A 27,179-nucleotide genomic window follows, 5' to 3' on the forward strand; every position below is an offset into this window, starting at 1 on the left:
GAATGAATGCGGGGTGGGGGGGTGGGGGTGGAGCGCCAGGACTCAGGGCAGCTAAGCTACTCTGTAGGGCACTGTCATGGTGGATATAGGTCTTTATACATTTGGCAAGTCCCAGAGTGTACAACGCCCAGAGTGACCCCTCACATAAATCATGAGTTCTGAGTGATAACAGGTTAATCAGTTTGAAGGAAGGAAGCACTGTGGGGTGACTGCTGGTAATAGGGGAGGCCGTGCATGTGTGGGGAGAGGGGGAATATGGGAAATCCCTTTACATTGCATAATTTCGCTGAGAACCTAAAATTGTTCCAAAAATAATGCCTCCTAAGAAGCAAAGGCTTTTTTTTTTTTTTATCAACAACTGAGAATTTACTTAAGAATAAAGGCTGTGATCCAAATAACTTCCCTGGGACAAGACACGAACAGTTCTTCTTTAAACTGATTTTATTCCAGCTCTACGTCAAGAAGACTCTGAAATTTTGCTCTAGTGCATTGCTGAAAAATTCAAATCTATTTCTTCCTCGTTTTAAAATCATGCAAAACTGTGTGATTTCCCAACCTCAGAGGAACCGCGGCCCTGGGGGAGAACTGTTCTAGGTTTCTCACAGGTTGCCCTCCTTCCGCACGCTAAAGAGCCAAGAATTTGCACCGTTTGAAAGGCAGAATTTTAATGATCTCAATCATTATCCACTAAGGTCCCCAAAGAACTTATATTCAGCAAAAGGCACGGACACCCAATGGTTACTGTGGCTTCAGCATTACAACCGGCACCATTTTTAATGACTCATCCTGCTTCTCATGGAGGATCCGCAGGTCTTATAAAGAACCAATATTTACCTTTATTTCCTCAGCTTCTAGCACACCGCTCAGCACAGGGCAGGCATCTGATAAACGTGCTGAATTCAGTGGGGCCACAAGGTGGAGAGCGACTTTCTGAAATCCATATCTAAGTTATATCTCATTTCGACACATATTGAGCTCACGCCTCCCAAGCAACCAAGTTCGTCCTGATAGGAAAAGCCTGCAGGCTTCACTTCCGGGCAGCTCCATGGGCCACCTGCTGTCACGGGAGCAGCCGGGCACCCGTGCTGTGTTCTCTGGGTAGCGTTTAAACCAGGACTGGCGAATCAGCAGGTAAGAAACATGACTGCAAGATCCGGAACCCTCTCCTGCTCCTACTCAGAGGGCCGCACTTGAGAAAGTCAGCTGTGGACTCATGCTGGCATTGATGTGGCCCTAAACCTTGAGTTTAAAAAGAATTTAACTAGTCATAGCTCACCAGCTGGAGAACTGCCTTGATGACCCATAAATCTGAACTATCCATTTCGAGGGAAAGAGTCTAATATTCCACGGACTCTACTCACGTTGTTAAAATGGCCACAGAACAATGGAGTGTGCCTGTTTTTAATTGTTTTGTTCAGACGTTCACACGCGTTACCAAAATACTGTGATTCTCATTAAATCACGTAGCTTCATTCTATAGATGGTGCTTCTCCGTAAGGTGCTTCATGGAACAACAGCTAATAAATATTTCTTGGGGGAATACAGAATTTATTTTGAAACTTTTAGACAAATTTTTTAAGTTTCTCAATTTGCGCCACCAAAAATTTGGAAACATAGTTATTTCATTCCCTCTCTACTATCTGATGGTAAGATGATAGAAAACGACAGGACAAAGTTTGAAAAATTTATGGGGACACATGAAAGGATTTAGATGTTCATTAATATTTTAAGGAATGTTTCTCCTGCAAGTCCACATGACTTTAAGGACTGACAAATTTTAACCAAAAACAGCCAACAACACCCTATCCTATTTGCCATAAATATTATCACCAATAGTTGAATTTTTAGGAAAAGGCTTAGGTGACTTGAACTTATTATCTTGGAAAGAATATTTAGTATTTGGGCATTTTCACTGGAAAGTATTTAAAACAATAAGTACAAAATAACTAGCATATTCCCAAGCTAAAGACTCACCGCTTCGGGCGCCTGGGTGGCTCAGTGGGTTAAGCCTCTGCCTTCAGCTCGGGTCATGATCTCAGGGTCCTGGGATCGAGTCCTGCATCGGGCTCTCTGCTCTGCGGAGAGCCTGCTTCCCCCTCTCTCTCTGCCTGCCTCTCTGACTACTTGTGATTTCTTTCTCTGTGTGTCAAATAAATAAATAAAATTTAAAAAAAAAGACTCACCGCTTCATGAGAATGAGAAACAGAATACATGCCACTGCAAAGAAATATGTATTTTGTGCTTTAAAAAATCAACTGGGAAGTTCAAAATCTGGTGTGACCACTGATGAACATCTAGTCACAAGCTCTGTCATTTGGATCCACCTGCCTTTTGCTCTCTCTCCTGCCTCCTCCAATCTTGCCCTTCTTCCTTGTCTCCCTCCCTCCTTCACTCCTCCCTCCCTTCTTCTTTCCTCTGACAGAGTCAACAAGGACAGTTGTTCAAAAGAATCTGCAGTTGGTGGCAGCAGGTACAATCAATGCAGCCCAAGCACGAATATTTGTACGTGACCCTTCCACAAAATACTGGTTTTCCCCATTTTGTTGGAGGGAGGAAAACACAAGGCAGTAATTTCTTTGTAGAGCTCCAAGAATGTATACAAGATACATAGGGGGGAGGAAAGTTTTTATATTATGGAATTTGATATATTATGGAATTAAATGATTCTGAAAGTTTAAGTACAATCCATTCACAGTTAAGTATTTTCTGGAACAGCCCACTGAGGTCCTGGTACACGATAGCATTGCTGTTTAATGTAATGTTTACCTAAAAATTATTTGAATTTAAATAGTAACAGTTCACTGAAAACTTGGGTCTCTGCCCAAAAAATTTCCATAAAACAATCATTTTGTTTAATGGTTCATGTTTATTCAAAACTAGAGACCACTGCTATTACATAAGTGGAAAATCCAATCATTTTTAGGAAGTGTATGTGTGTGTGTGTGTGTGTGTGTGTGTGCATCAAGCAAATACAAACTTAGATCACCACTGAATAAAATGGTACTCTTTCCAGTATCTCGTTAGACACATTTACAAAGGTAATATATCTATTTGGTGTTATTTCCAAGGGTGCAACTAAACATTTCTTTTCAAAATTCACCAGAAGAGGGTGGGGTTTTTTCATTCCTCTACTAACCTTTCGAGCCATGTGGAGATACAGCACCCGTGTCAAAGACAAGGGGAAATGCTGAAATGTTCGGCAGCTAGTAGAGATTTAAAATTCACAGCATGTGTCAAAACACACCATGTATATATACTGCCTTTTCTTTTATAAACCTCTCTATCTGCATCATCTAGGCATTCTATAAGACCACAGAACTTAAAATTAGCTTATAAAAGATACAAATCTGCTAATCTCAGGGAACTCCAGATTCTAACAGAAAAATGCATGATAAAAATCCAATGTTTTTTTCTGTTTTAAAATATGAGAAATAGCTCAAGATTTCAGACACCCGTAGAAAAATGCCTCTGTAATTTATCAGCAGTAATTGTTGAAACTTAATAACGTCACAAGTATATGAGTAAAGTGCCATGAGCACGAATTAAATTGTGCCACCCAAATCGCCCATGGTGCCAACAGCCACACTTAGGATTATCGCTGTAACCCTAACAGCAGTCCATAAGCAAAGGAGATCAGATGAAAACCCACACATTTAAATGATCCCATTCACCTGCTTTCAAGCATAAACACATTTTCTTTGTTTAATCAAGAATATTCTCAATATCAGATAAGAGAAAAATGAATGAACATACAACCAAATTAAAATATGAAACAGAAAACATTTTTACCTAAAGAGGAAAAAATTTCACGATGTTGCACAACATGCAAAATATCTCATTTAATTCATTTTTCGCTGATTATCCTTCTATTTTTAACACAATGCTTACTCTCAATTTTTGAACAATGCCTCAAGCAAAATTTTACTTATTTCCCAAAGACCATTAGCAAAAGTTTACTCTCCCTTGTCATTCTCCCTACTCATGACTGTAAATTTCCAATGAAAAAGTTATTTTCCCTCATAACTTGTATTTATTTCTGCTTTTCCTTTTGCTTCTGATCTTACTGTTCCAATGAATTCAAACCAGCTCTTGTTTCATTATAGCAAATCAGCTTACACCATTATCTTTGGTGACCAAAACTGGAACCATGTTTCCCTGTTTTTCCCACTTCCACTATCTTCATACAACAATTCCCATTATTGTGTTCCATTTATTTAACTCGGCACAAGAGCTTCTGTAATTGAACATTATTCTTTTTCAGTTTTAGGAAATTTTCTTCTACTTTTAAGCTGATAATTCTTTCAAATTTATTGAAACTGGGTTTGATTTGGGGTTTTTTTTGTTAAGTAAAAATGTAATATTCTTTATTTTTTAAAGATTTTATTTATTTGACAGATCACAAGTAGGCAGAGAGGCAGGCAGAGAGAGGTGGGGAAGCAGGCTCCCTGCTGAGCAGAGAGCCCGATGCGGGGCTCAATCCCAGGACCCTGAAAACATGACCCAAGCCAAAGGCAGAGGCTTTAACCCACTGAGCCACCCAGGTGCCCCAAAATGTAAATATTCTATATATAGTTGAAAACCTGAATAATATTGTCCAATATAGTCTATACCCAAAATATAAAAGCTGGAAATAATTTCTTCAAATCTCTATATCCTTATCACCTCATTACAGTTTATTTTATGTACTTGTTTGCCTATTTTATCCAAAGCTTTCTTATTTTTCTTTCCCTCTCTTCTTGCTTTCTTTTGAATAGTCTGAAATCTGTCTCCCACCTAGTCCATTTTTTAAATTATATTGGCTTGGCAGGTATACTTCCTATTAGTATTCTTCTTGTGGGCCTCCTTAAAATATTATACTACACTCTGGTTTACAATTTAACAAAGCCTACAATCAAACCAATTTTAATTCCCTCCACAAAATAATGCAAGGATCATAAAATGCCTTATGTCTGATCACTCCTTTCCATGTTGGCTTTCCATTGCTCATGTAGACTTGTCTTCTTTCTTTTCATCAAACTGCATGTTGATGTTGTACATACAGCTTTATTGTTACTCAAATGTATGATCAGATTTGCACACTAGTTGCTAGATTTTTACGTCTCGTACTGCCCTCTGTAATCATGTCCCTTCTTGCTAAACTTACCCATCAACATTTCTTTAGTGAAGCTTTGTTGGCCTTTCATACTTTTGGATTTTATTTTTTCTAAGCATGTCTTTATTTCACTTTCATTCTTGAACTGTAAAGCAAAAAGTCTACAATTCCTGGCTGGCAATTATTCCCTTTCACAAACTTAAGAGTTCACGTCCCTGCTTTTATGTTTGTCATTCATCTCTCAGGACACTTTTACCAGCTTCTCTCTACTCTGGGGTTCAATAGTTCCAACATAAAGTGTAGCAGTGGGTGGTAATATTTTTGTATTACTAGGGATTTGAAGGTCTTCCTGAATCTAAAGATTGGTGACTTTTCAATTCTGGGCAATTTCTATAGATGGCCTCTATAGATCACCTTTCTATAGAAACACATCTTAAGTGTTTCTTCTTTCCACATCTCCTCCTTCCAGAACTCCTATCTGACACAGAGATCTTGTGCTCTTCTCCCTGCCCCTTGGCCTGGTTTTCATATTCCCTGCCTCCTTGTCTCCCTACGGAACATGCTGGTTCTTTATTCCATGACTGTCTTCTAATTTGCTAAGTCTCTCTCCACCTGTGTCTAATCTGCCATGTCAGCAGCCACTGAATTCTTTACACCAACGATAAAGAATTTCATTTCGGGGCACCTGGGTGGCTCAGTGGCTTAAGCTTCTGCCTTTGGCTCAGGTCATGGTCTCAGGATCCTGGGATCAAGCCCCACATCAGGCTCTCTGCTCAGCGGGGAGCCTGCTCCCCCCTCCCTCTCTGCCTGCCTCTCTGCCTACTTGTGATCTCTCTCTCTCTGTCAAATAAACAAATAAAAAAAATCTTAATAATATATTTTAAAAAAAAAGAATTTCATTTCAACACTGTTCTTTTTCAATTCTGCTCAATCATTTTGATCATCCTTATTCTCTCCATTCTCCCCATCGTTTATTTCCTTACACCTATACAACAAATTGTACATTCTAAATTGATCTCAGTATCTACATTTATTTTTATCTGTGCAGTTTCTCATTTCTTCTGATTCTCCCTCGTGATGCTTTGTCTCTTCTATCTGTTTTGTTCTTATTTTTATTGTAGGTATGTGTTTCCTGGACATGGATCCATGAGCCTAGATGACTGCAGGAGCAAAACACATTCAATAGGAAGACAAGACATCAGGAGTCAGAAATGGAAACAGGTGTGTGTGTGTGTGTGTGTGTGTGTGAGAGAGAGAGAGAGAGAGAGAGAGAGAAAGTGAAAACCCTGGTGAGAATGTCAGTGCAGTGAGGTATCTGTAGTTCAAGGTCAGTTAAAGGAGGAGATGAAAGCAGTGAGTGAAGAGAAGGGACCTTTCAATGAGTGTGTGTGTGATATAAGAAAATACATGAAAGTTCTACCAGGGAAAGTAAGATCATCTTTAGAAAGATTACTCTGGCAGTAGAATAAACTGGATTAGAAGGAGGTAAACTGGCAACAGGGAAACCATGGAGACAACTATCGCACATCAGTTCCAGAGACATGGAGGGTTTGAACAAGTGAGTGGTAGAATAATTAAAGAAAAGGGAAAAGGAACAAATTGAAGAGAGAGTGTTAACCCTAATCTTTCAGAATCAAGCCAGAATGCTCCCTTTCTAGGGGTCCACATCGGTGTCTTCATACCCACTTTAACTGAGACTTCATCCTAAAGTACATACAGATACGTCTGGCTTGGAGACTAACACTCATTTAACAATCACAAAGGTCGAACCATCTGTATTGATACTATGTATCCTAGAAGACTTCCGAAAAAAATAGCCAGATAAAAAGTAGCGTCTGTTGGATTATACAATCCAACACCAAATAAATAGATAAATAATGTGATTAAAAATGGGCAGAAGACTTGAATAAACACTTTTCCAAAGAAGACATCCAGATGGCCAATAGACACAGGAAAAGATGCTCAAGGTCACTCAGCATCAGGGAAACACAAATCAAAACCACAGTGAAATATCACCTCGCACCTGTCAGAATGGTTAAACTCAAAAAGACAAGAAATAGCAAGTGTTCATGAGGATGTAGAGAAAAAGGAACCCTCATGCATTGTTGGTGGGAATGTAAATTCATGCATCCACTATGGAAGCAGTACAAAGTTCCTCCCCCAAAAAAAATTTAAAAAGAGGTGTCTGGGTGGCTCAGTTGGTAAAACATCTGACTCATGGTTTTAGGTCAGTTCTCAGATCTCCTGGGTTCTGAGATGCAGGATGGATCCCCTCAAGATGGAGCCCCACCTCAGGCTCCATGCTCACCAGGGAATCTGCTTACAGATCCTCTCCCTCCACCTTTCCCCCTATTTCGGTTCTCTTTCTTTCTCTCTCTAAAATAAATAAATAAGTCTTTTTAAAAAATTAAAAATAGAAATGCCATATGATCCAGTAATCCTATTACTAGATATCTACTTAAAGAAAATCAAAACACTAATTTAAAAAGACACATATACCCTGCAAGTTTATTCCAGCATTATTTACAAAAGCCAAAACATGGAAGCAACCTTCCTGTCCATCAATAGATGAATGGATAAAGAAGAGGTGATATGCCTGTGTGAGGTGTGTGTTTGTGTGTGTGTATATATATATATATATATATATGACAGCACAGATGAACCTAGAAGATATTATGCTAAGTGAGATAAGCCAGACAGAAAAGACAAATGCCTATTATTTCATTTTCTAGGTGGAATCTGAAAAACAAAATGAACAAAGGCAGAAAGAAACCCATGAATACAAAGAACAAATTGGTGGTGGTGAGAGGGGATGGGCAAAAATGGGAGCAGGGCAGGGGGAGGTAGAGGCTTCCAGTTCCAAAATGAATAATTCATGGCATGAAGGGTACATCCTGGGAGTAGTCGGTGGCATTGAAGTTGGGTTGTTTGGTGACAGATGGCTGTCCCCCTCCCTGTAAGCACAGCATGAAGGCTAGCTCTCTGCTAGCCAGTCACTATCCAGTCACTATGCTGTGCATGGGTACCGACCACACTTCAATTACCCCCCCCCACTCTCTGAAAGTATGGTCAGTGCCTTGAGGACCCTTGTTGAGAGTTTTCGTTCTCTGCTACTTGAAAGGATGCTGCCGGAATCGGCACCATGGAAACGGTGCCCCCACTACATCATTCTGAAAACAGGGTCAGAAGCAATCTTCATTTGAAAGTAGAGATATTCTCTAGGCACCATCAAGCCCTCAAGTCCATGAGTCATGAACATTTTCTATAATAGTAGCAGGTTTTGTTGGCTGGGAAGATCCCTCAGCCCAGACCAGGGGAGTCAAGCCTGAGACCCCACAGGAGCTTGCTCTGGGCGTGCCAGGTTCCTAGCCACAAGTCCACAGCTGCCATGCCAGAGACAGCTTTGGCTCAAATGAACACAGCCTCCTGGCTGCCCAGATGGCAGTGGACAGCCACACTGAGGTGTAGGGGCCATCTGTCTGCCTCCCTGTCCTCTGCCGTGTTGTACAGTCAGCCTTTCCCACTGGGCTGACATATGGCTTCAAGCATCTTAGTGGGTGAACCAGGCTTCTGGGGACCTCCAGTGACACACTGCTCCCAAGCACCTCTATTTCACACCCCAAATATGGAGCCCAGCTCGGGCTTGATGTAGGATCTCCCTAGAAACAGACATCTCATTCAAGGGCCCCTGCCCAGAGGCCTCCTCATTCCCGCACATTGGTCTTGGGTAGTGTCCCTGACACCTGGCCTTTTCAGTGCCCCTTAAGGTTCCAGCAGCTTTTAGAACATGCACCATGCACCTGGCCTCAGGCCAGAAATTATGTTATGCATTTTTCAACCGAAAGAAAAGGAAACATTCAAAATCAGTGAGTGGGATCTTTCCATGGACAAATGATGAGCTCCGAGATGCTCGTGTAAAAATTAACTTTTTACTAGGCTACCTGCAGAATGATTATAGAACACCCATGAGGATGGTGCAGGGCTTCTGTATACTTTCATTCTGTATACTTTCAAAATAGAGTATTTTCAATATATTAATTTCTTCTTTTCTTGGTAAATACTTAGCACCATCAGCCAAGCTGTAGGGACAAATAAATGTGATTCTGTTTTCAGGAACTTTAAAATCTAATGAAGGAGGCACACATGTAAGCGACCATCTGCTATATGAAGCAGATAAGAGCCTGAAAGCCAATGCTTTCATCATAGATGTTAAACTAATTACCTAAATGGATGGTGCATTTCGCTTCCTTGTCAGGATGATACAGAAAAAGCACCGGGTCAGGGACTGAATCCCAATCCCTCCCTGGCTCCACCCTGGGTGAGTTAGAAGGCCACCCCCTCCCTGTCACAGTCCCCTGGTAGGAACGGCTGCACAGCCCAGCAGAGACAATACAGAGAGTCAGATCTGGGGATTTGGCTAGAAGTTTTGGGAAGGTAAATCATTGGCCTGTTTACATACTCAACAGCCTGCTGTCTCTCAGAACTACCCCCTGTCCCCTCAAGAAGTCCCTGCTTTCCTGGAGCTCGGAACAAGGGACAAGTAAGTAAGCACGCACCACTCTGAAGCGATGAGGGCCAGAGTCCAGCCAGGGGGAAGCGTTGTTGTCCCCAGCGGTGTGGCTGGGCAGCCCGACTTGGCCATGGATCTGTCAGACAGAGCACCGCCAGAGCACCAGGCCCCCGCAGGATGAGGAGAGACCAAGCCTCCGGGCACAGCCTCACCCGCTGGCCCCAGCCCTGCCCGAAATGAAGCAATGGGTGCCCACAGTTCCCCTCCTGGGGTAAGTCCATGTGATGTGGTTTTTTGCCACTTGAAACTGAAAGATGCTTGCCAGGGCCCTGGTCCTGACAGCCGCGTTTCTCACTGGTCTGCACACGAAGTCCAGGGCCAGCCCAGGTGGTCACTCGGCCTCACTGTCCGCGCAGACACGAGGAGAGGATGAGGCTCGTGGAGGCTCTGCGCATGAAGGCTGCAAAGCACTCCATGCCCACCTGCACCTTCGGGTTGGCCGCACCTGCACTGACACGCACACGCGCGGACACGCACACGCACGGATGTGCACACACGCAGACACGCACACACACCAATATGCACACAAGCACGCACAGACACATGCACACGTGTGGACACGCACACGTGCGGACACACACATGCACCGACACATGCACACGCGTGGACACACACCGATGCGCACACACGCTGACACGCACACACGCGCGCACCAACACACGCACATGTGTGGACACGCAAACACACCGACATGCATATGTGCCGACACACACACACACCGACACAGGCACACGCGCGAACACGCACACCCTCAGACACACACGGACATGCACACGCGCCGACATGCACACGCGGGACACGCTGCCCCCGCCGGGCTGGGCAGCACTCCCACGCCACACGCTTAGCTTCCCCAGTTGAGCTCTCTGGTTTTCCCGGGGACTTGCAGGCGTAAAAATAAGAACTAACTGGAGCCGTTAGTCCTGCAGGCAAGGCCTGATTTAATGTCCCCAGGGAGCAGGTCACGCCCGCGGTCATCTGAGCTGGCAACTTAACTGTGGGCTCACAAGCCCCAGAGAAAACGCCCACGGCATCTGAGCAGCCCAAGCCAGGGTATGAGGGGACAACAGCAACTGAGCAGGGGAGTGCTGGGTCTCAGCGCTTCGGGAGGTCACTGAACCCCCAGCCCCACATGAGGGCCGCCAGCCCCCGCCCCCCAGTGGCCCTGTGAATGCATGGCCTGGAAATTCCTTCTCCCTGGCAACAACCACTAAATCAGGGACAGAACCCCAAACCATAGATTCTGCAAAAGCCACATCTCAACCCTACTCGGGAAGCCAAAAACTTACAGCTTGTCATAGTCCCTGAAAATAACATGTGCCAAATTTATTCTCTACTTCAGGAAGCAGACTTCTCCACGTTTCTCTGCATGAGTAACCCAACACCTATACCTAACACCCCCCACAACTGTCTAACCCACGGTACTCAACAGTAGTAAAAGACCCCACCCAGATACATGACACCATTTCTTGTCTTACAGCAGTGGGACAGGGCAATAAACCTTCATAGTTACCACTTGTATCTGAAAATAAACCAGTGTAACATGTACCGTCTTAGTGTCTAAGCTCTGATCAAACGGGAAATGACCAAGTTGGCCATGCTGCCTTATTCGGAAGAATTAGACAATCGTGTGGGCCTATGGAACAATGCTCGGAGGGACGGTACAAAGGTCATGCTGTCGTCCTCTCTTTCCACAGTATTTACAAGTTGTGTATAATTTTTCTCAACACGTGATAAAAGACATATTTAAAGCATGTCATCCTATGCCATAGAATTCAAACGAGGAATAACAAGTATGTCTGTTTGGATGGTCTAATGCCTCTCAGAAACAGGCTAACATAAATAATTCAGTCTTTAAAAGTTACTCAACACAAAACAGCCCGTGCCTAAAGCAGCAGCACGACAGTGGCCATGGGTGGCCGGGGGAGTGGGATCCTGCAGAAGTCACTCTGAAGCATTTTGTATGTTGAAGCCAAGCCTTCAAGGCTCTAGAGAGTTAGTGGGGAGAGGCCCTTGGCTCTGCTACTTCCAAATTGTTGGAACTATTTTATACTTTTTTAGTCAAAGACTAATTTTGATTTAAGGGGGAAAATTCAACTTGAAATTTGCTCAGGTCATTGAAAGGTTTCTGTTAGTGAATAGGTCCTTTATGAAGTATTTTTGAATGATTTGGGTTTTTTTCCCCCAAAATCAATTTGAAAAAGCAGATTTTCATGACCTCCTGTCCTCTCCCCAAAACCTCCTTCCAGGCCTCGGAGGGTCCCTGATGACGTATCTTTGGGTCATTCTGTCTGTTCTGTGTAGGGGGTCTCCCAGAATTGGAAGAGCTGGTTCTGCTCTTGCCCACCACTCTGTATTGAGGATCACCACGGACTGTGTGGGTTTTTGGTTTGTTTTCTCCGTGTTCCCAAAAGCATCCTCACCACCTCAGTATTTCTGGGAAGTGCATTCAAACGCTATAAATACGGGTCTGTTTACTGGTTTGTCGAAGGCTCTTTCCAGACCATCTGAACTCCACTGCTCGCTACAGCACGCACCCATCTATTCCCTGCTCATTTTGCCCAACACGCTTCACTGCTGCAGGAGCGGACCCCCCACTCACTGTTCCAGGGGCACCCCTCTGACAGACTCCCTTCCTGCCCCAGCTGATGAATGCAGAAGACTGGGCTCCCTCCAGACAAACACAGAGCAGGCTACTGAGGCAAAGAGAAGCCAGAACCAGTGAAAACCCTGGAAGGAGTTTAGCCCACACTGGTCAAGACGAAATGCCTTGACAGACCATATGGAGCCTCTTACCCTCACGGCCTGCCCAGAGATCGTGTACGCTCAGACAGTAACAAAGAATATCAACGACACTTAGCAAATAATTACAAGAATCCATGTCGGCTGAAAGAACAAGGCTCCTGAAAAACAAAACCCTCGGGAAGAGATATATGACAAATACGTTTACTTAAATGAATGCTCATGGGGCGCCCACATGGCACAGTCAGTCGAGCGACCAACTCTTGATTTTGGCTCAGGTCATGATCTCAGGGCCGTGGGATCGAGCCCCGCGTGGGGCTCTGTGTTGAGTGGGGGGGTCTGCGTGGGATTCTTTGCTTCTCTCTCTGCCCCTCCCACATGTGTGTCTGCTCACTCTCTCTAAAAAATAAATGCATACTTGTGATTTTATACCTCTTAGTAATTACAGAATTATGTCCAGTTACCAGGTTCCGCAGGTGTATATTTTATTCCAGATTACCAAGGCTCATCGTGGCACCAGGTTAGGGTGATTTGAAGACTACAAGGGCCTCAATATTATACCAAACCGGGCACATTATTTATATTTTAAAGGGATAATACTGTGTGATCATTTCTATTACAGGATTATACTCATGAACCTGTGTCAGAGAAGACACAGTACGGCTTCTGCACATAAAGAAGCTGAGGCTCGATGAAGAAAGGATTCGACTCTGGTGCAAATCTTCCAGCTGAGATGGCAGCACTACAAGGCCCGTGGAGACCATGGTTTGGTTTCCCGTGGCAGCCGTTAAAATGGGCTTGGTCCACACCCCCAGTCATGGTCAGACATCTCTCCTATGTATGTAGGGACTTACTGGGGAAGAGGACAGGTGTCAGTATATGAAAACAAATTCAGATAATCCCTCCTAGAACAGAAGTATGGACCCCACCTGCAGTGGACCAGAAATCGATCTTTCTCTCTTGCAACAAGAAGGGCACTTTGGAAAGGAAGGATTCAGAGGAAGTTTCTAGAGAAAATTACAAGCACTGAGCTTTAACAAAGTGAAAACAAATCAGTCATACTCACTAAACGGAATCTTGGATCTGTAAAAAATGTCATCATTTGTGTCAAATAATCACCATCAAGGACTGAAATTTCTCACATATGCTTGGGTCCTTTTCTGGTGGAGATGGAAAGGGGGCAGCAGCTGTCAGCCCTAGCTTATACTTTACTTACACTGGGAAAATAATTCAGCTGTGAATTACCTTCCAATTGTGTTGTTCCCAAGCGGGGAGGAGGTACACATGACCCTTCAGAGCGATGCACAATCCAGGAAACTGGTTGACAACAACCAAAATGTTGACGTTTTCATACTCAGATTATATCTTTCTCCCTCCCAAAGGGTCTTGGAATTCATAAAGGAATCGTGGGCTCACCAGCATAATTCTAAAGCAAAGAGCTATCACCTTCTTCCATTTGTGGCTCTTGGTAGGAAGTAAAGGAGCCAACAACAGCCTACATAGCAACTTCCAGAAAGCAGGGCTCTAACTTGGAATCTATATCCTAACTTCCCTCTTGAGTTATCTAAGAGGACAGCTCTGCATTAGAACACTCTCATCTTGACTCAGGATAGAGAGTTCTAGAAGGCAGATCAGGGAGATGTTCACATTTTTTAAAAAATCAGGTCCTAAGTCCTGTTTTGCAGAATGCAGCTTGTTTTATCTTCAAAAAGACAGAGAATACAGAGCAACAAAACAAGCCCACAGTCATGGCTATTTAGAAATATTTTCCCTCCCGTGTATTATCTTCCTGATATAAAATTTCCCACTGATTAGAAATGTTCGTACCGCACATGTGAAATCTCTGAGATGTCAAATCTTGCAAACAAGTCCTGTTCCTTGAGAGGATCTGTTAGGCTGGAACCCTGCCAAGACTGACCCCTGGCTGGCTGCTTCACTACTGACAACTTGCTTTAAAGAGAGTAACTCTGTCTTTGGGTCTACATGGGCGAAGACCTTTGTCTTTTTTTATTCATATACAAGTCTCATTAATTTCTAGTTAGTGCTCAAGAATATCTCATGTTTGTTCATTTTAAAGTTCTATCTGAAAGGATTATTTGAGTTTTGAAAACACTAAAATGGGGCGGGGGGGGCAAGGAGGATAGCCAACAAAAGACTTCAGCAATATTCATTTCAAGATTTCTTGTTTGTACCTTAAATCCCACACTGCTGGCAAACTCCTCTAGAATTTCTCAAATGTTGGGGCAGAACAAAAAAGACCCCTCTACCTTGACTTAGTAATAACGGATTGCAAATATGTGCTGACGTATTTTGCTTGTACACACATTACAACACACACGCCCCAGATATGCAGGAGTTAAAGAAACACTGATTTGGTCAAACTAGCGAATCTAGACATGAGATTCATTGACCATTTACTTCTACTGCTACAGATGATGTGGCCAGATGTGATTACTGAGAAATTATCAAAGGCCATCTGTGTGGCCTCTATGAATCTTTAAATCTGCAAAGTCCTTTAAACATATACTCGATGCGTGAAGGTGTCATCTCTGTGGTGATCTGATCAAGGACTTTAACCTGAGTGTCTAAGACATCCTTCCATTGCAAATGTACATGCACTTTTGAATTTACTGAACTTTTCATAAGAGTGCTAAATATACCTCAACACACAGGCTGAAAAGCACAGACTAGCATCAGCACCTGGAGAGTCAGCCCGAGACCCACAGGGGCTGAGCCTGGACACCCAGCTCGTCTCTGACCCAAGTGTCTGCACGGATATTCAGACACAGAACATCCCAGAGCACAGGATTCCGAAGAAGGATGTTCAGTATGAAAGAGCCTGACACCTCTGTGGGTTTCGGGGAGTAAAACACTAAGTGAAAATAAATACCACAACAACCGATCTTGCCAATACGCTGTAATCAGCAGCACGGAGATGAGAAAGTCAACACGGCACTCTGCTCTCCCTCACAGGAAGGATTTTTGAAGCATCTTTACCTTTAAATAGGAGTAACCTCCAGTGACTTTTTAATGGTACCTCAGAGTAGGATGTGAATCACCCTACAATTTACTAATATCAATGAATCGTTAGTAGTGGTCCTTTTTAATTTCTTAGCAAATTGACAAGAGCTCTATTGCAGGATCTGAGGATCTGATTTTACCTAAATTCCCCCATTTTAATTAATTCAGAGCAGTTGTCGTACCAAGCTAAATTAAAATTGTGTCTGAAACACAGGGCAGTATTTGCTGAAAAGAGATTAAGGCTCATTTTGAGGAGTGACTCATACCGGATATGGCATTAAATGAGCTAATACTAGCTGATGATACCACAAAATCATCATGGCCCTCCGGCATCCACGGATGAAGGAGTGGGACAGTGACTTCAGGTGCAAAGCTTTTTCACTTTAGCCAACTTCCCGGTGAGGGGAGAGTCCGGCCGCCTTGCAAGGGCTGAATCCGGACACCCCCAGCAAGGTCAGTTTCTGAACGAGCCTGCTAACCCTTTCTTGAAACGCACACCACTTGACCTACACCTGATCTGTTTTTTTTATTTTATTTTATTTTATATATTTATTTTATTATTTATTTTATTTTATTTTATTATTTTATCTTATTTTTCTTGAAAGGAATAGGGGCCAGGAGAGAAGACGAGAGGGACTTTCTTAAAACCCCTTAAGGGAAGAAAAGCCTCGGATGGCGATTTCAGTCTGAGCAAGTCTTCCAACTTTTCCTGACATTCACAGTGAAATCCCTGGAGGGCCGAGCCTCTGGACGTGCAGCGGCGAATTTGGACGGGATCAGCCCAAGCTCTCCAGGAGCCTTCGCGAAGGCTCTGGCCTCAACGAGCTCTGCACCCATCACCGCGCGGAGCCGGACCTGATGCGAGCGCGGACGGCAGGCTGCGCTCCCGGGGGCGCGAGGGGTCCGGCCTCCCCGAGCTGCGGGGTCGGTACCGAGCGGGCTGCGGGCTCCAGGGCGCGGACTCCGCAGGGCGCGCACTGAAGACGCGCTAATGCAGGACTCGCCGCGCGCGGACCCGGCTCCCGCAGTCCGCACCTCCGGCGCCCGAGGGACACGGACCCGCCGGCCTGTTCTCGAGCGGACCCTGGGCTCCACCAGAACTTGGGCTGTCCCCGAAAGACTCCGCTCCCGGCAGGGACACCGCAAATACCCGGTTAGCTGTGCTTGCGACTTGGCGGGAGCGAAAAGCCCGGCGAGCCCCGCTGCGGGCGCTGGGACGCGGCGCGCTGCTTCGGGACGCCCCTTCCCCGCACCCCGCAGCGGTGCCTCTGCAAACCCGCGCGCTCAGGAGAGCACGAATCCCAAGAGCCGGGCAAGTTCCCGGAGGACGGGCGTACTCACGAGCTTCCCCCGCCGCCGCGGGGCTCCAGGGCCGCGCCGCCCAGACAAAGAGCATCCCGAGGAAGGCCGCCGCGCCCCGCTCCATTGGGCCCTCGCCCTGCGCCCGAGGCGTCCCGCGGCTCCGCGCCAGGCCCGCCCACAAGCTCCGGGTCGGGGTGGCACCGCCCGCTCGGTGGGCTCTTCCGGCCCGCGCGCTCTGCCGGCCCGCGCGCTCTGCCCGCGGGAGCGCTCTGCTGGCCCGCAGCAACACCTGCGGCCACACCCACCCCCGCCCGCCCCGCGCCCACGCTGCGGCCCCGCACGGCCCCGGGCGCCCCTGGCGGCGGCGGGCGGAAGTGCGCGCGGACCCCGGCCTGCCTGACGCCCGCGCGGCGCTGGGGACCCTGGGGCCCCCAGCCGCCAGCCCGGCTCGCTCATGCGAGGGGTCCCCACGACCGCGCGGCCTGGCCTGGCCCGCCGCAGTCCAAGGAGCGTCCACCCCGGCGACAGGGAAGGGTCTCCTGCGGCTTGGGGGTGGGTGCGCGTGTGTGCCTGTGCGCGCGTGTGGGTGTCCCTAGTGGGAAAGGTGAAGCTGGGAGAGAAACAGCTAATCGGGTTGGAAGACGACGTTGTATGGAAAACTGTTGTAAGAAGACTTCTTGCCTTCTGAACTCATTTAATGATTCAAGCAAAAACACCTCGTGATCTCCGTAGGCAAGCCAGACCGTGATGGACATTGTAAGCTTTGGCGGGGATCTGTGTCCACTTGTAGCTCAATAAGGCCGGGAAAAAAAAAATATGTATATATACAATATATATATATAGTATATATATATTGTATATATATATATTTACATATACATATATATTTTTTTAATTTCTATTTTAAACCCTCCCCCACCCCCAATGCTACGGGTCAGCATTTTACTATGGACAGCCCTGCTTGGAGATTTGAGGGCTAAGACCGACCAACAGATAAAACCACAAACTGCACCTTGGCAGAAGGAATGTTGTTCCAAATGCCATGCCGAGCTGACCTTATACCGAGTAGGCGCACTGAATAGATTTAATTGAAGAATGAAAGCTTTTGAAACAACTCGGTCTACTGTATGTGCGTTGCTTTCCACTCAGATTCTCTCATAACAGTTTCCCAAAGAGCATATTTTTTTAATGACGGTGTATTAAAGGAAAAGCATATCAAAGGGGGCGGGGGCTTCACAGCATAAAGATAAAAACCAGAAGCCCATGGAGGGAGAATCGTTTCAAGACCTGTGACCTGGAACTCACTTGGCAACTTAGTGGCCTGTCTCCTCCCTGAAAGGACCCCTAGGAGGTGTAAATCCAGGAGTTACAAGCTTGACATCAATACGGTCCTAAAACTGATCAGACTGGTGACAAATGTGCTGAGATGGGGAAACAGGCTCCAGGCATCCTTGTGCCGCCCAAAGTGACTGGAATACGAAAGGAACTTTAACCTTTAGCAAACCCCCACTTGCCTGAGAGCACAGCAAGCAGAAAAGGTGTTTTTATGGTTATTTTGCCTGGGAGGTGGGGAGGACAAAACCAGAAATGGAAAATTTAAATAGCTTTGCCAGAGTCATAGTATTAACCGCTGGAAGGACTGAGAATTAGACCAAATACAGAGATTCTGATCTCGACTTTATGGCTTCCTCCACCCTCACTTGGGCCCCTGGGAATCAGGAACACTCTCCCCTCCCCCGACCCCAGCAAAAGGCAGTGACAACAAAACCTGTTCAGAAGGTGTGTTCAGAACCTTGCAAAAAAGCCACAGGCATTGCAATGACCTTCATTCGTTCATCAGACACTTCCCTCCGGGCCTGCCAGGAGTCCTGGGACTGGAACATTTTGTTTCTAATTTTGTAAAGCAAATATAAATTAATGATTTACATTAAGGGTCTAATACATTTTTTAAACGACCTATGAACCAAGCACTGTAAGTGTGTGTATTCTTAGCCTAAATAAATGGTCACAACGTTCCTCTGAAGTAAATACTAAGCCCTGTTAACAGATAGGCTGGATCTCAGAGAGGGTTAGGGGTGTGTCCAGAGTCACACAGCAAGCTGGGATTGGAAGCCAGGTTCGCTGAACTCTGAGAACACCTTCTCACAGAGACAGTGTCTCTGCAATGGAGAAGTTGTCACCCTGTGAAAACTATACTCATTTGGAACACTGAAAAAATAAAATTAAAAAAAAAAAACCCTATACTCAGTGGTTCACAAGAAACCCATTTAGAATGCCTTGGTCAGCACCTCAGTAATTGATACCAATAAAGCCAGAAAGGACAGTGGTGGTAAATCACTTGAGCAGGGATTAGGATAGGTTTTTACAAGTCAGATGAGACCCAGCAACAGGAGGGAGTGAGACCCCTGGGTGGCATTCCCCATGCAGAGCACAGCATTGAGATGTTAACAAAAATTCAACTGAGTAAATTTTAAAGTCTATTTGACTTTATTAATTGATTCCGGAATCCAGCAACTTCCCATCTAGCAAACCAGAGGGGAATTCCAAAGGGCTCTAGAACAGGAAAGGTTTTTTAAGGACGAGGGAGTCATAAACAGAAAAAGAAAAAAAAAAAAGGATTATTTGGGGTAGGATCACATTCCTTTAGGGAAAAGGGGTCTTATTAGGTGGATTACTTCATCTTGCTTTGGGGGTTGGAGAGGACCCATGTGACAGATTACCTTTATACATTGTTGATGCTGACCAGAGAAGCCCGGATTGGTCAGTTAAGACTATATTGTTGGGGGAGGTTGAAACTTTGATTAGGTTAGGTATTAAGCCCTGGCTTGGTGGCTTGGTCTAGCATAAATGACTCAATTTGGGGCTTGTGGTTTTCTTCTTAAAAGGATGCTGGACCAGGGCACCTGGGTAGCTCAGTTGGTTAAGTATCTGCATTGGTCTCAGGTCATGGTCCCAGAATCCTAGGATCGGGTCCCAAGTGGGGATCCCTGCTCAGCAGAGTGTCTGCTTCTCCCTCTCCCTCTGCCACTCTCCCTGCTTGTGCTCTCTCTCTCTCTGTCAAGTAAATGAATAAAATCTTAAAAAAAAAAAAAAAAGAATGCCAGACTGGACATCAGCACTGGGTTCACGACATGACCTCCCAGAACAAGGGCAGCCAGGGTGTGCAGTGCCAAGAGCAGAGCCCTGCGAGCATGTGACCCGTGCGGCACGTCCATTCCTCCCTCTCCGGCTGTGTCCTCCAGGAGGAGACTGAGTGGCTTGCTTTTCGGTTGTTTGGTTTGTGTCATGGGAACCACAGCCTGACCTAGAACCATGAGGGAATCGCGGGTTTAAAGCCCCCGCAGAAGTCTGAAGACTGCAGTGCAGACCACCTTGGGAGTGGGCAACAGCCTTAGGCCCCTGCCAGCTGCTCAACACCTGGGAGCCTCACCCTCCTGGTCTGTTCCATAAGGTCCTCTCCATGGAAGACGGCTCCAAGCACTAAAGGAGAAAACGTGTGTTGAAGGTTAACGTCCTGTGCTTGTCTGGAGGGCACTGGATCAGGCGGGCATGTCGCTGGGAGCTCTGGGTTGGGAGAAGAGGGCATGCCAGCCCGGGGACCACCAACAACTGGGAGCTAACGCACTCCATTCCCTGACCCTTCTCCGTAGCTCTTTGCTATTTTAAATAGGAAAGATGAAAAAAAAAAATGTGGAGATGGAATCTGGCACATTGCTAGAGCTGATGATTCAGACCCCCAGACTGTGCGCGCACATGGCCATCAGAGTTTGTACCAAACACAAATGAGAACTTAATCTCAGCGTGCGTCACAACAGAAGATAAGAAATGACTGCTCATGTTAGGAGAGGTGTAGACGCTTGTGTATGTCACTGCACACAGGCTGTCTATGGAAATACTCCAAGGGAAACCGAGCCCCTAGCATTTCCTGCCAATGTCCTCTGTCCTCCCTGCACACCTGGGTCCCCTCTGTCCCTGAGCGGAGGAATGACCAATTTGCCCACCACAGTGAAGATTCTTCTGAAGGCTGTCCACAGACTGAAACATGATGCCATTAATTCTCCTCTTCATTCAGCAATTTCTTCCCTATAAATTCTTATTTCTGCATGTTTTATTTAAGTCTAGAAATACATTTAACTTTACCTTCATAGTGAGAACAGATTTGTCATTAAATCCTCTGAAAGTTAGAATACTGTGAGTAAAATATAATAGTATTTCTATCAGGAGTGATTTTTCCCATAAGCCCCTGAGCAACAAATCCTGAAGAACAATTATCGAGAAACAGACTCCAGTGAGAATAAATGTCCCATGTGTGATATAGGGCACACTGCACAGTATCTTTCCAGGTTCTCTCTGATGAGCTGTGTTCCCTGTAATTAGTCCTTGGAAAGCCGGGGTTTTAACAGCCAAAGGTTTGTGCATCTGATTACATAAATCTCAGCTACAAGAGTAGTCAACCTCATACTTCTTACAAATTCAGTCCGCTTCAACCCAGTAGGACCTTTTGTGATGACCACTGGTGTCTAAGACAACCCAAAATAAGCCCCCACCAAGAACTTGGAGTATAAAAACAATACTGTGTGGTATTCCCCAAAGTGTGTGAGGAAACATTCCACATGATTACTCCCAGATCATCACACACAGTTTCCCTGATGTTCTGGCTTGGATGGAATCAGAGAAGCTTAAAATTAAGATGGCCCCCAGAGTCAGGCAGAAAGCACTCCCCCAGTTCAAGCACTACCTTCCCCAACACCAATCCTTCACATGCCAATGGATGGCAAAGGCCAAAGCACACCCTTGGGGAAAGAAGGCAGAGGCTAGAATTTCCTCCAGTCACAACCCACCGGCAGATACATTCACGGAGTCAATGACATGAGTTTCCACAAACAGTTCTCTTCTTTTTTTAAAAAAAAATACAGAGATCTGTTTGTACCTTTGCAACCAAATTTCTAATTCTATAGAAGGCATGAAAGTTACCTCTGATTTTTTTCCTCACTTCTTTGGGGCCAGGAGGAAGGAGGCAGCATGGAATGTATCTAAAAAGTTTTTTTATTTTTCCACTTAAAATTAAAATCAACATCTGAACTTGGCATAAGAATTTTTAGAGTCCTCCTACTGGAAGGGGCACAATTTTGAAATATAATTTTATACATTCAAACTCTAAATTGTACCTCTTTCAATATGGAAAGTGAAAATAAATAAATAAATAAATAAATAAATAAATAAATAAATCCATTTGGGTTGACTTTAGCTGTTGAAATTGTTAGGCTTAATGGTGAAAAGCTAAGAAACTCTTTTTCAGAAGCACATACTTAATCTCTAAATCATGGTCACCACAAACAAGTTAAGAAAATGTAAAGAAAAAAAACAGGCGCCTGGGTGGCTCAGTCCATTGAGTGACTGCCTTCAGCTCAGGTCAGGATTGAGTCCCAGGATCAAGTCCCACATGGGGCTTCCTGCTCAGCAGGATGTCTGCTTCTCCCTCTGACCTTCCCCTCTCATGGTCCCTCATTGTCTCTCTCTCCCTCCCAAATAAATAAATTAAATATTTTTAATGTAAAAAAAATTGAAGAAAGAAGAGAAAAGAAAATGTGGGCAGTGTGAAGTCTTGGTTTTATTACAGGGTAAGACGAATAATAATGATGTCTTGAGCATCCAATTCCAGGTATAAAACACACTTTCTAAATTTGGTTGAGAACAAAATTGGCTCTGGTCTCAGTGGGACGTCTACCAGAAGGCCCTGATAGTGCCTCTATACCATGTTTTGTATCCTGCCATCAAGAATCATAAAGTTTGCTCTTCAGAAAGTCAGGAAGCATGAACATTGCTGCATTTTTTTTCTCTTTTAGGTTGATACTTGGACAAGAAATTGTATTGATTCTATCCCTATTTTTTTTGTTGTTTTAAAAGGTTTAATGTGCTTTAAGGAAATGATGCTCATAAATGCAACTTATATTGTTGTAATCACTGGTGATGAAATGTTACCATTTTTGATACATTTGTATTTGAAACTTATTTTGACAATAAAGCATGCTCCAAACTGTGTCAAATTTAAGAATACTGAGACTCACCATAATAATAATAATAATAATAATAATAATAATAATAGTAGAAGGACAGGGAATAATAAACATTGGTGAAGAAGTAAACTAGGAGTCCTTGCCCACCCCTGGTGGGAACGTAACCTGGCACAGCTGCTTTGGGACACAGTCTGGGGGTTCTTCCAGTGGTTAAATACGGAGTGACTATAACAGTGTGACTACCAGCTACACATGCGAGAGACAAGAAAACGTGCCCCCACATGAACTTGAGCACAAATGTTTGTAGCAGCATTACTCACAAGAGCCAAAAGGTGAAGACAACCCAGACACCCATCAACACATGAGTGGATAAACGAAATGTGGTCTATGCAGACAATTAAATACTATCTCGCCTTTAATGGGAAAGAACTTCTGATGTATGCTCCAACATGTGAAATCCCTGAAGGCATCATGCTGAGTGAAACAAGCCAGTCCCAAGAAACCAAACAGGATATGATCCCACTTCTCTAAGGGCACTCTCAGAGACAAGTGAAGAGACAGAAAGTAGATTAGTGATCACCAGAGGCTGTGGGGAAGGAGCATAGGGATACAGTGGTTCATGCATACAGAGTTTCAGCTGGGGAAGATGAGAAAGTTCTGGAAGGTATGGTGGTGAGGGTTGCACAACATTGTGAATGAAATGCTCCCGAATTACATGCCTAAAAATTATTACAATGGTGAACTTCATGTTATGCATGTTGTATCCCAGGAAAAAAAAATAAGAAAGAAAATATAGCTTTGTTGATGCAAAAGTTGTAATTTTAGTAGACTTACAGACCTTGATTTGGATGAATTTCAGTCATTAAAATGTTGAGTGGGGAAGAAATACTACTGAAGTATTTGGAGGAACCTTGAAAACATGCTAAGTGAAGGTCGGCCCCAAGGACCATGTGTTATATAAGCCCATTGATAAGAATTTCTCAGAAAAGACGAATCTATAGAGACAGAAACTAGACTATCTCTTGCTTAGGGCTGGGCGGGGGGGAGAGGGAGTAGAAGAACAAGAGGATAACAGTTAAGGGGATTGCAGACAGAAATGTGACTGACAAATGAGAGGTCCATCCATAAGCCACTCATCAGTTTGTTACTGTCCTAGTAATGCTGTCGAACAGCCTCAGACCTGAGCAGGAGACACCGCCAGACTGAGCTCCCCAGGCTCAAGGCCACGGCAGGCTCAAGCAGGTGCTCCTATCTCACCTCGCCAGTGTTGGGGATGTGGGCCGTTGGCCGATCTAGAATGGCCCCAACTGGGATGCTTCAACAAGCCCAGCCAACAAGCCCAGCACCTCTTACAATGGGGTGTGGAAGCAAGAGGAGACGCAGGAGAAGATGCAAGTCTGCTCCAAGCCCTTCCTCCAGCACCTTGGCGAGCACTCCACTGACCAAAGCAAATCTCACAGCCAAAGGCTGATTCAAGGGTCAGGATGGCAGATCTGGCTTCACCTTCATGTTCTCCCCATTTCTACGTACAATTGTATCCAGAACTTTGAGACGTCTTGCTTACTTTCTGTCTCATTTAATTTAAATATTAGCCACATTTAACATTTTTATAATTCAGCTTGAACAACAGCCTCATAATTCAGGTAGATGGAAAAGCGAATCGAATCTCTTTGCAACAGCGCGCTCTGAAATGCCCCTGGACAATGCTGTACATGACGTGAGCCTTGACTGTGTCTCGTACCTTCTCCTTAGATCATCTTTGTAGCAGATGTCCTGGCTGCAAGTGTATTCACAGCAAGCATTTTTGCTGTACAACCAGCAGGGAAGCAATTTTGCCATAAAAATTTAAAGGACTAAAAAAAAAATGGTCGGATGGCAGTTCGGTTTGACAGTTTGGTTTCATTTCTCCATTGATATGCTGCTCTCATCTTCACAGCACGTAAATCTTAACCTCCACAGTGGCCCATGGAGTGGCGGGATTCCGACCCAACATTGCGTAGAGCTTTGGAATGTCTGTCGATGGACACATTGGCAATATGCCAAGAGCAAACAACAGTGTGGAAGTCTTTCACACATGCCACGGAACTCAGTTACAAATATGTGTCCTGGTCTTTGAAAACTGATACTCCTCTTAATGAAGGACGGAATTTTAGTGGGAAAAAAAGTGTGATGCCCAATGTGGAGGCAACTTGACAGGCAAAAAAAAAGTGTGAACAAAGAGGCTAGAGATAAGTGTTTAGGTACAATCCAGAAGATCAAAGCAGTTATATGCAGTGTTGCCATGAATCTACACACATTTTAAGTGTATTCAAATATTTTGCACTTCACAGCAAAGTGTTTTGAATTTTGTTATGGATTTTTCATGTTATGTGGTGTCCTTTTCAATGAATGTGTCTCATTTTTTGTGATTTTATCTTTTATGGCAAAATTGCCTTATGGCTAATTAGGAACATGGCGGAAGTGTTTGCTGCGAAAAGGATCATGGCCAAGATGTTTCCAGCGAAACTACGGAGAGCCCAGCTTGATGACTTGCCTTTTAATTATGGAAAATTTTAGCTTTTGCAAAGATAACTACTTTTTCTAAAGTGCTTTTCTAAATATTCTTCTCTTATCACTGAAATGCATGCCTGTATGCACAAAGAATAATTGGAATAAGAAAATGTTAATAACGATCTGCAGCACATGTGCATGTGCGCACGCGCGCATGTACACAGACACACACACACACACACACACACAGACACTGCTCTTGCCTGTGGATGAAAAGTACCAGGTCACTGATGAAACAGATGATAACTCTTTCTTTATGCGCACTTATAAGACTGGGTTCATTTTATTTGTGTTGTAATTATCCTGTGACATTAGTCTGCATCTCCTTCTGGGTTTGCACATCTTATTTCCAGAGAGTGGCTTCATATTTGGAGAATGAAATCCTTTTCTGGCCTGTCAGTTTAAAATGACTTTGAATCGTAAATGGATCTCACATGGTCTGCCTTTAATACACTCTTTTTTCTTGTTACATCATGATGGACTGTTACAAAATGATGGACTGTATCAGTCACATGAATTATGTAACAAATGCCCACCTGTATAACACTGGGCACACTTTCTATCCACAGGCAATATCAGAAGAAATAAATGATTATATCATTAGAGTCTTTTTTTTTTCTTTAAAGTGGTGACTGTGGTTGATTTAGAAAGGTATGCTTTAAAAGTGGTGGCTCGAAGTAGGGCTTAAGAATTTGTTCCTGCCAGAAAATAGACCAGGCTCTGCTTCTTACTTCCCTCCGCCTTCCACATGTTTCAATTACCAGGAAGGTTAATGGTGCCGAAGAACAGAGGTATGAAGGCGCCTTTCATTACCTTCAGTGTCAGAAGCCCCCCGAGCCTCTTTGCCTTCCCTCAGTGTTTATGGGGATAGACAGAGTGTTCTCTCACACGCCAGAGAACATGAGAACTGACTTCTCACAGCCGAGCAGAACTTTGCCAACATTTTCTGGAAAACAATTCTATCCCTTTCAGAGCCAGCCTGGAATGTAATTTGAACTCAAGTACAAAGGAGAACGTCCTTTAAGATGAACTATGAAATCCCTTAATCTTGTGAAATAAGCAAACTGCCTTCTACATTCTCCCACACGTGGTCTCCAACAATGCCTTAGTTACTACTCAACCAGAGTAGGCAAGTAGGGTGTCTCTGAATTTTTTATACTGAATTAACAAAAATAATTGGGATGTTAAAGACGAGAGGGCTGTGATGGGCAGAATCTGCCAAGGCGTCTGCAGCATACCGTGATGCTGTCACCGCTGATGTGTAAAGCATCTTATTGCTGTCCTTTGTGACCTCTCCTCCTGAAATACCACCCTCCATGCAGCCTCCATTGGGATTAACCTTACATAGAAATAATCGGTGACTGTGAGCAGGGCAGGTTTTCAGGGAATGGAAATGAACTTCTGAACCCCGGAATCTCTCTTGTTTCAGCACAGACTTGCTAATACTTAGCATAAGATAAAAACCTTGTTTCCTTTTCCTCATTATCATTTTGAACATGTAACAAAGGCAACTCAGTGAAAGGCAGGCAGTGTTGCCTTAAAATCTCCCGCCTTGGATCCTTAGCTTTGGTCTGGGGAAGGACATCAAGCCCCAAGGAAGGGTGATGTGTGCAAAGAAAAGATCACTGGAGTAGGGTTGCCAGGGAAAATGCAGCACACCTATGTAAATTTGAACTGCAGAGAATCACATAGTTTGGGGGACATATGTGTGCTAGACGTAAGTCTGTCAGCTCTACATCAGGTGTACTGAGGAGATGATCTTTCAAAAAAAGAGGTCATGGAGAGCATCAGAGATTAACACGATACTTCACAGTTCTGTCTAGGGCCCAGGTCAGCGAACTCTGGCCTGAGGGCCAAATCTGGTTTGCCTCTGTTTTAATAATGTTTT

The 27,179-nt window shown here is 44.5% G+C and overlaps 1 protein-coding gene across 1 annotated transcript in view; it reads right to left on the minus strand.

The window, feature by feature from the left end:
- LOC116882593 (contactin-associated protein-like 3) overlaps positions 1-16,848 on the minus strand; it is a 151,556-nt gene extending 134,708 nt beyond the window's left edge. Inside the window, exon 1 of the mRNA XM_032883114.1 lies at positions 16,764-16,848. Within this exon, the coding sequence (XP_032739005.1) occupies positions 16,764-16,848 (85 nt within the window). The remainder of the gene's footprint in view (positions 1-16,763) is intronic.
- Positions 16,849-27,179: the final 10,331 nt, after the last annotated feature.

The sequence above is a fragment of the Lontra canadensis genome, unplaced genomic scaffold (genome assembly GCF_010015895.1).
Source record: "Lontra canadensis isolate GAN:19392208 unplaced genomic scaffold, GSC_riverotter_1.0 scaffold85, whole genome shotgun sequence".
Classification (NCBI taxonomy): Eukaryota; Metazoa; Chordata; class Mammalia; order Carnivora; family Mustelidae; genus Lontra; species Lontra canadensis.